We start from the raw sequence: 10,132 nt of genomic DNA on the forward strand, positions 1-10,132 counted from the left end.
AGAGAGAAAGAGAGAGAGAGAGAGAGAGAGAGAGAGAGAGAGAGAGAGAGAGAGAGAGAGAGAGAGAGGAAACCATACAGAACGTAGGGGGATTTTACCGACATAATAAAAGACTAATTAGATTGTGAGCAGAAGCAAACACATCAGTGTTGTCAGGGAATCAAAAAGCAGAGGACATAGAGAGAGAGAGAGAGAGAGAGAGAGAGAGAGAGAGAGAGAGAGAGAGAGAGAGACACAGACAGACAAACAGACAGACAAACAGACAGACGGACGGACGGACGGACGGACGGACGGACGGACGGACGGACGGACGGACGGACAGACGGACAGAAGCAGATCAACAGAGCGAGAACGAGAGCAGGAGAGAGAGAAATGTCGCCCTAATGAAACTGAAAATAGAATTCTAAGAGTACAGTGAATATGTCATGTTTCCTAACAAATTGTCCTCCTAAGTCGTAGCGCTCCGGGCCTAATTTGGGTCAGCGCTAAAGGAGGCCAAATACAGAGTTAAGTCAACATGATGCCCCATGAAACCAATTTTAGATTCCAGGTCCAGTTTGGCCTAAATACATAGGAAATGTAATCAAGAGACAAGCATTTATTGAAAGACACAGCCATCGTTAATAATGCCCTGTTACAGTTATATTTTACTCTTCCACGTTTAAAATCTAAAAATCGTAACCGATTCATTGAAAGTCATTTAATGTCTAAAAGTGTGAGGCTAGTGTTTGATTGAAAGATATATACATGTTTAATTGTCCCAATTAAACTTAGTGTGTCCTTAATTTTTTTGGTTCAGCTATTTTATGTTTCAAGTCAAATTGTTTTCGTCAGAATAATTGAAAGGCTTTCATGAATTTAGTGTGTGGCCAGTGCTACCACTAAAGGGATTACATCTGTGTCAGATCATTTAAAAAAAGGGATATTTCCCCAGAATACGAACACATTTCTGAGAACTTTAACTGTGTTAGGCATTGGGAAAAAAGATTAGCAGTGTATTATCTCATTAAAAGTACCCACTATTCTGTGACTCACGGCAACATCTTAACTGAAATAATAAGTGTGTCAATAAGTCTGGATCTGCTTTACTTTAAACTTCAAAGCATTCCCCACTTCAATCCCTCCACCCCCCAAATCTCAGAAGATTGGAATTTCAAAACTCCCTTCAGTGTTTCAACGGACATCAACCGTCTGATCCTGATTGGCTCGTCTTCCAAAACGCCCCTCTGGGAAGTCCTGTCAAGATCAGACCGCCGAGGAGACGGACGAGAAGGGAGCCAAGGAATACTAGAACCAAACCAGGAGAAGAACCTAGCCAACCTGGAGAGAGAGACGAGATGGGAACCAGTCTAAACTAGAACCACCAGGAGAGAGACGATTGATAGAACCTAGCCAAACCAGGTGACAGACAATAAGAACCCAGGAGAAGATAGAAACACCAGGAGACAGATGAGAAGAACCCAAGAGAAACTAGAACCTAGCCCAACCAGTAGACAGACGAGATGATAGAACCTAGCGGCTAGCCAAACCAGGAGACAGATGATAAGAACCCAGGAGAAGATAGAAACACCAGGAGACAGATGAGAAGAACCCAAGAGAAACTAGAACCTAGCCCAACCAGTAGACAGACGAGATGATAGAACCTAGCCAAACCAGGAGACAGATGGTATGAACCCAGTAGAAGATATAACCTAGCCAAACCAGGAGACAGATGAGAAGAACCCAGTAGAAGATATAACCTAGCCAAACCAGGAGACAGATGGTATGGGAACCAGGAGACACTATAACCACCAGGAAACTGACCGGAAGAACCCAGGAGAAGATAGAACCTAGCAAACACAGGAGACAGACGAGACAAACCAGGAGGAACTAGAACTTTGCCAAACAAGGAGACAGACCCGAAGAACCCAGGAGAAGATAGAACCAAACCAGGAGAAAGATGTGATGGGAACCAGGAGAAGATAGAAGCAAGAACCAAACCAGGAGACGGATGAGAAGAACCCAGGAGAAGATAGAACCCAACCAGGAGACAGACGAGATGATAAAACCTAGCAAAAACCAAGTGCCAGGCGAGATGGGAACTCAGGAGACCCTAGAACCACCAGGAAACAGACCCGTAGAACACAGGAGACGCTGTGACCCAGAACCGAACCATGAGACCGAGGAGCAGAACCCAGGAGGAGATGGAACCTAGCCAAAAAAAAAACAAAAAAACATTCATATGATATCACCCACCCCATTCCATCCTGACAACCTCCTCCTACTCAGCTACTTCTGTGGAGGTTATTATGGTCTGGCACTCAGCAGCTTTCTCCATGCCCAGCGTTTGGGAGTGTGTGGTTCAAAGCACAGGATCCTGATTCCAAATAACTACTTCTCCTTCTCTTATTTAAGTGCATACAGTAGTGGATATCATAAGTATTTTCACGCTTATACTTTAGGCGTAAATGGTGGACTGCATTTATAAAGCGTTTTCTAACCAGTGGCCACGCTTTATAATTATCGTCTGGCATTCACCCATTCATTCACACGTTCACACACCGACAGCGGTGTCAGTCAAGCAAGGTGACAGCCAGCTCGTCGTCGGGAGCAGTCAGGGTGAGATGTCCTCGCTCTAGGACACCTCAACACTCAGCTTACAGGAGCCGGGGCTTGAACTAGCAACCGTTATTTTGGGATATAATAATAGGAAAAGTTAAGGATTGCAAAATACTGTATGAAGCAACACATTGAAAACTGCATTAAGGGTAGTCACCACATTTTTTCAGTGTTTTTCCATTAAAGGTATTCCAGTATTTAATAATATTTATTCGAAATCATCAGAATTTATTCCCTGATTAAACACCTGCCAGTTTGCCTCAGTGACATCTCATTCATTCGGTAAACAAGCGTTTTGGCATCTAGTGCAACAAAGGCTCTAGTGCTGACACACACACACACACACACACACACACACACACACACAACACACACACACACACACACACACACACACACACACACACACACACACACACACACACACACACACACACACTGCAGTGATACCTGTGAAGTATCTAGCATGTTATGTCATCAAAATGGTAACATTCATTAATCTATAAAATACGTCAACAGCAGCCATGTGTATGCAGAAATAAAAACGCTATTTTCCACTTCACGTTGGCCCAGCGGAGCTTCCGTACTGAATAGTACACGGTGGGCAGCGTTGCCAGATTGGGCCAGATATGCGCTGCAATTCCTAGTTTTATGGAACGGCGCGCTACAGATAGGGTTGCCAGATTGGGTGGGAAATATGTCCCAATCTGGCAACACTGACGTTGGGCTTACAGGAAGCGTCCAAACAAAAGGAAAACAGCGCAGTTTTCCACCAGTTTCTCCACCAAAAATGCGTTTAAGATCCTAAAATCATGCGGGAAACACTCTACTAAAAAGGGATTTCACGGGTTTGAAACCCCAGATGTCTTGATGAGCGGTGGAAAGTTCGCTGAGCGCACTTGTGCTTGGGTTAATGTGTGTTTGGTTTGATGCCCATCGGCGGCTCTCTGACCATCCATCAGCCGTGCTCTGGTCCACCTTAACGGGGATCTAGAGCTATACACCCTCGAGTCGTACGGACGACACGCCCATAACGCCTTATCCCTCACCAGGGTGTCTGTAGTCCCAGAAGAGGAGGGGTTCGGATCTCTAGAGGTAGGTGTGGGATCTCATAGCTGCTGTGTTGTTGTTGTGATGGCTTGGCTGATTGTTGGGGATCTGGTCGTGCTCTGTTATACTTTCACAGCAGGCTTGATGCAGGCTTGTCCAGCTCTACTCTTCCACCTGAACGATGTGTGTTTATGATGCAAATTGTCCTGAAGCAAATCTGTCTCCCCCAAGGCGTATCCATAACACCCACAACTATTGCTGTGTGTGTGTGTGTGTGTGTGTGTGTGTGTGTGTGTGTGTGTGTGTGTGTGTGTGTGTGTGTGTGTGTGTGTGTGTGTGTGTATGAAACCACACACACACACACACACACACACACACACACACACACACACACACACACACACACACACACACACACACACACACACGCAATACTGGTGGGTTTAAACTCTTATTAGTTCTAGGCAAACTCTTCAGGCCATCAATAATACAGAAGTTCATAAATGAATAAACTGGAGTAGTATTGGTGCAACAACTGTCCTTACCGACCCCTTCCACTTCACAGCTTATGAAACATTGTACCTGGTGGGGCCGAAAGGTTCCTGGTTTGAACCCAAAGCCTGTGGGCTTCCTTGAGGAAGACGTGTACTCCCCCTGTGTATGAAGGGATTTTTCAAAATGTATAAATAAAAATGCGCCCTTTAATAATACTGATTGTTCAGGTTCTAACAGCAATCAGCTACTTACATTTACATTTAGGGCGTTAAGCAGACGTTTTTATCCAAAGCGACTCAATAAGTACATTTGTCAGAAGAAAGAGAAACAACAATATACTGTATCTCTGTGGGTACAGTAAGGATGTTCATAGAAACAAGTGCCAAGCACTAACAATCGCTAGGTTAACCCATTCCCCGTATACAACAAAGATAGCTAGGAGAAGATGCTGCGCGATGCTAAGGACTATCTTCCAGTGCAAGGACGCACAGCTACAGCCTACAATAAGTGTGTAAGAGAGGTGTGTGTGTGTGTGGGGGGGGGGGCTTTGTGATTTACAGTTCTTTTAGAACAGCTTGCAGGCGTTGTGAGGCACGACGTTGATTGTCTTGGACGAAAGCGTCTACATGTATAACATAAGGACTACATAGTAATAACAAAACACGCAAACACGAATCCTAACAACAACGCTGTTCCCGATTGGTCCCCGCAGAGGCAGGATGCCTCGGCTGCAGTCGGGCGTGTGGAAGCACTTCACCCCCGCCATCAAGGACGGCCGGGAGACCTACATGTGCAACTACTGCTCCAAGACCAACTCCAAGAATGCCACCAAGATGCAGATGCACCTGGACAAGTGCAAGGAGTACTCGGTGTTCTCCCAGCAGTCGCCGGGGCCCGACGGCAGCTCGTCGGCCTCCATCCCCGTCCCGTCCTCCTCCTTCCTGCCCTCGTCCACGCCGGGCGGCGGCGGCCAGTTCCTCATCGACTCGGTGGACCAGGGCAGCCAGGCCTTCGCCGACGAGTGCCTGGCCCGTGCCGTGTACGCCACGGGCTCGCCGCTCTCGCTCACGGACGACGTGTACTGGCGGCGCTTCTTCGGCGTGCTGCGGCCGGCGTACTGCCCGCCCACGCGGCAGGCCCTGTCGCTGCACCTGCTGGACTGCGAGTACGAGCGCGTGCAGGGCCAGGTGCACCGCGCCATCGGCAAGGCGGACTGCGTGGCGGTGGTGAGCGGCGGCTGGGCCGTGGCGGGCGCCGCCGTCCGCTACGTGGTCTCCACGCCGCTGCCGCTCTTCTACAAGAGCGAGGCGCGCGAGGAGCGGGCGAGCATCGGCGAGGCGCTGAAGGCGGTGATCGGCGAGGTGGGGCCGCAGCGCGTCTTCGCCGTGGTGACGGACGACGCCCCCGACATGGCGGCGGCGTGGGCGCAGGTGGAGGAGGCCTTCCCCCACGTGTCGGCGGTGGGCTGCACGGCGTTCGGCCTCCGCCGGCTCTTCGACGAGGGTGGCGGCGCAGCCGTCGCTGAGGGCGCTGGGGCAGCGGGCGGAGCAGGTGGCGCGCTACGTCCGCGAGCGGCCGGCGCTCGCCGAGACGTTCCGCCACTGGCAGAGCTCCAAGATAAGGGGCGGGGCCGCGGCGCTGCTCTCGGCGCCCCTGGCGGCGGCGGCGGCGTGCCCCGGGGCCGACTGGACGGGCGCGCTCGCCGTGTTCGACGGGCTGCTGGAGGGCCAGGCCACGCTGCAGGAGATGGCGCTCTCGCCGACGCTGGACGTGGAGGCGGCGGTGCGGTCCTCGCTGCAGGACGCCGCCTTCTGGAAGGGCGTGGCCAGCAGCCGCAACCTGCTGTCGCTGGTGGGGAACCACATCGAGCACGCGCGGCGGGAGGACGCCGTGCTGTCGGGCGTGGTGGAGACCTTCGGCCAGCTGCGCTACCACCTGGGCGCCTCGCTGCCCGGCTCGGCGCTGCTCGGCGGCGAGCAGAAGGCGGTGGCGGCGGCGCTGGACCGCTGCCAGGCGTTCTGCGTCAAGCCCATCCACGCCGCCGCCTACATGCTGGACCCCAAGCACGTGGGCCAGCAGACGCTGTCGGGCGAGCAGATCAACTCGGCCTACTTTGTCATCTCCAACATCTCGCACCACCTCCACCTGGACCAGGGCAAGGTGCTGGCCAGCTTCGCCCGCTTCTCCGCCAAGGAGGGGCTGTGGAAGGGTGGGGGCATCTGGAGCTCCTGCCAGCACGTGTCGCCCTCCACCTGGTGGAAGGGGCTGTGCTCGTCGGAGCCGCTGTCGGCGGTGGCGTCGGCCATCCTCCAGATCCCGCCCACCACTGCGGCGTGCCAGGCGCTGCACGCGCGGCTGGCGGAGGCCAAGGCGCGGGGGGGCGGGGCCGGGGGCGTGGCGGCGGAGCGGCTGGAGCGGCTGGTGGCGGTGCAGACGAACCTCCGCGTGCTGGAGCCCAGCGAGCACGACTTCGCCTCGCCGGAGAGCGAGGAGGATGTGAAGGTGTCCTTCGAGTCGGAGACGCAGTAGGACTGGTTTCGGGGGGGGGGTTGGTGCGGGGGGGGGGGGCTGTGATGCGTCGGACGCCTGGTTCGACCAGCGAAAGTTAACTCTGTAAGTTATGGGGAGGGGGAAAGATTACGTCACTGTGCGCGTTGGAAGACATTTTGGCCCCGAGACTAAAGAGTCAAGATGTGTTCCTGACAGTTTCCTAACGAGGAACAGATCGGGAAATTAACAGAGGAGAATATTGTGAAGAATGATATTTTGGAGTCAATTTGTTAATTGGCTCGTACAGAACGATCAGGACCAAGATTGATTGACCGACGCGAACGACCCACCTCATGCTTTTACTTCCATGGAAACAGCCAAACGGTGCCAAACAAACGTTTGACGATATATTATCATTGCGGGTTGCGTTGAAGTCAAACGGGAGAAAACGCAACTCCTTTCTAGAGTTTCGATTTTGCTCGTCCTACAAGGCAAGTAGATATAAAGTGTATGGATATTAATTGTATAGTATGGTTTTTATCGTGGAGGCGACAGGTTACATGATGTTTGTCTGTGTTTAAAAGTGTTAAAATCATGTTTTATTTCAACAACACCAGAGTTATGCTTTAATGCCTAGTTGCCTTTTCTTCCTCTATTTACTAACGGTATCCTATATCATTAGCATAGGTAAGTCTCAGCCAATGATTTCTTATATACACACACAGAATCTATTTCTTTATATTCGGAGAAGCGAAATACATTGGGAGAAATTGTTGGCTAACCAGAATCATTTCTTGTTTGTTTTAAACTGTGACTGTAAATATGTTACCTGTTTTTTTTTTTTTTAATCAGGCCTTGGTCTGTTTTAGAGGAGTGAGAATAGTTTCTGATGATTACAAGAATACTACAAATCTATATATTGGCTTTTGGAAATGTCTAAACCTGATTTGATTTTAATGGTTTTAAATTATGTTTGTATCTGCAAGATGATAAAATCCAACAACTTGATTCCTTTGCAATGTTTTTAATATATAATGTTTATCGATAAATCAGATGATTAAATTCCATTTATCGCTCGACTTGGCAGAAATATAGTATAATAAACGTAAGTGCACAATTCCATGAAAATAAAAAACGTTAACTTAGAACGAGTGCGGACCAAGGCATTAACTACATAGTGAGCGGCCGCCATCTTTCTACAGTGGCCCATAACAGACAACCTGCGCTAGAGGGGACTTGTCGCTACTTGTATGCAATGACCTCTACTTTTACATACTAAATAACAAAATGCACTTTCTATATCTAGCAAGGAACCTCCTTCATTTGGTCGTAAACTGCAACCTCACCCCTAAATGCCACTAAATCTTACACACTACACCTTTAATAAAAGACGGGGCTTTTTTTTTTACTCAAGTTTGATTGGGAAATGATATCGTCCTAGTAGAATATTAAAAGTTAAATATATCATAAAAAAAAACTAAAAATATGAAGTAAAAAGGTACTATATTCTGCTGAATGTCAATTTTAGTTAGCGGTGTGCTGTCGGGTATTTTGCTCGGTAGCGTCCACAGCTGTGAGGGCGGTAATTGGAACGCAGCCCTGCTTGGTGCGTTTGCAGAAGAAAGAATAAAAACTGAAACGGAGCCTTTGAAAGATGTGCGGCGTCCGAGGCAGATGGCGACGCGTCGGCCGGGGATTTGAAACGACGCCGTTCGGTGATTCAGTCGCACTGAAAACCAGCCAGAGGACGGGCGGAACGGGAGAGGGAAAAGGAAAGGCAAGGTTGCATCGCTGTTTCGTCAGTGTCGTTTTATGTGCGGCGGTGGTGTCGGAGCTGTTTCATCCGATGCTGCTCAGGCTGTTTGAAGGCAGCACGCTTTGGGCCGTGTCTCATCGCTGCAATGTAATTGAACGTGTTAGCAGTTTAAATGTCTAGTTTAACTCGCTCCAAGTGTGTGGGTCTTCCTCTCCCTAAACTGGAAAAGATGCAATTAATTATTGCAATTCTTCAACCGAATAAAGTTTCAACAGAGTGTAAGAGTTGAATATGAATATTACATTTAACTAATTGAGAATAGCTAATTCAAGTTCACTTGAGAAGATACTGGGCAGAGACAGAGATGCTGTTGATGAAACCGGCTCATGGGTAATGTAGGCCATCCCTCTGAGTTTACATTTTTAGTCGTTCTTTTTTTCATTTCACAGTCCATTCTCTCTTTTTTTCCCTCTAACTCGTGACAGACCACATCTCTGGAGTTTTCCAAGATATTCATCTACAGCGCTCTGACCGTCGCTTCCACTGTAATGTTTTTTCTCAAATATGTCAGATATTATATATCACACAACTTTAAACAGTGGTGAACATTAAACAGAAGACTTGTCCAATCTCAATGTCCTGTGTACACCAGTGGAGACAAAGTGCTCCTCACATTCCATCCCTCTACCGAACCCTTCAGCCCATAGAAGCTCAGATACACACACACTCTCTCAGTCTAGGGCTGTGGGCCGTCTGCAACTGGTACGATGGTTAAAGTCTCTCCTGTGGGTATCTTGATTGGGAGATTTTGCATCCCGTCGTGATCTTGTTATTTAACAATGCTGTACACTAAATTTCCCTTCCCTTTCCCAAAGACGCTTATCGTTTCTGCGATCCGACATTTGTTGAAGTCTGAGGAAAGCACACTTAAATCTGTTATTGGCATCTTCGATCTGACGTTTGCCAAAGTTATCGGAAGAAGTGCTAAAGTTTGATATCGGCATCAGTGATCCGTCATTTTCAAAACTTAAAGGAAGACGCGCAAAAATTCAATGTCGGCTTCCATGAACCAACATTTGCCAAAGATCCCATTTTTTCATCTGCGCTCCAATGTTTTGCTGAAATCGTATATTAGCAACTGCGAGCTGACATTTGCCAAAGTTTGCGAAGAAAAACCAACAGATGAGAAATTAGCATCTTCAATCCAAGGTTTGACCTTAACGGAAGTTCTGATAAATAACACACCACTTTGTAGCATCTGCGATCGGACGTTTGCCAAAGTTTGCGGAAGATGAATCAGTTAATGACCCATTAGGTTTTATCGGCCGCTGTTCTCTGGGCTGCGACGGCGACACACTGTAGTCAGACGACAAGGGGGAGTGATGCTTTATGGAGTGGCCACCGGTAATTCAAATCAAGATGAAGTCTGGCGTGATTACGATGTAATGCAATCAGACGGCTCCGCGGAGGATATGATCTGGCGCCCGTTCCACCGTCACTCTACCCTGGACGATGGATGATGTGTCGTCGTTCTGGCACATATTGATAGCTGGCATTCACTGTGTGTGTGTGTGTGTGTGTGTGTGTGTCTGTTTTGCGAAAGAGCAGGAGGAAAAGACAGATCGGGTGTGCTTGCCTCCACACAAAAAACAAACACGAAATGTAGTTACACTGCGGATGTTGGCACAGAGAACCAATGGAAATCCATCTTCTGGCAGGCCAGCAGTGCTCTGTTTGTGTGTG

General features: G+C 48.9%; 1 protein-coding gene across 1 annotated transcript; it reads left to right on the plus strand.

The window, feature by feature from the left end:
- Positions 1–3,318: 3,318 nt before the first annotated feature.
- LOC130379016 (uncharacterized) lies at positions 3,319–9,852 on the plus strand. The gene is made up of 2 exons (XM_056585595.1): positions 3,319–3,693; positions 4,856–9,852. The coding sequence occupies exon 2, from the start codon at positions 5,890–5,892 to the stop codon at positions 6,670–6,672; it is 783 nt and encodes a 260-aa protein (XP_056441570.1). The 5' UTR covers positions 3,319–3,693; positions 4,856–5,889; the 3' UTR covers positions 6,673–9,852.
- The last annotated feature ends 280 nt before the right edge of the window (positions 9,853–10,132 follow it).

This window comes from Gadus chalcogrammus, unplaced genomic scaffold, assembly GCF_026213295.1.
Source record: "Gadus chalcogrammus isolate NIFS_2021 unplaced genomic scaffold, NIFS_Gcha_1.0 GACHA156, whole genome shotgun sequence".
In the NCBI taxonomy this organism is placed as follows: Eukaryota; Metazoa; Chordata; class Actinopteri; order Gadiformes; family Gadidae; genus Gadus; species Gadus chalcogrammus.

What these genes read in the sequence shown, in the direction of transcription:
- LOC130379016 (XM_056585595.1), top strand. Translation starts at nt 5,890, where the DNA reads ATGGCGCTCTCGCCGACGCTGGACGTGGAGGCGGCGGTGCGGTCCTCG.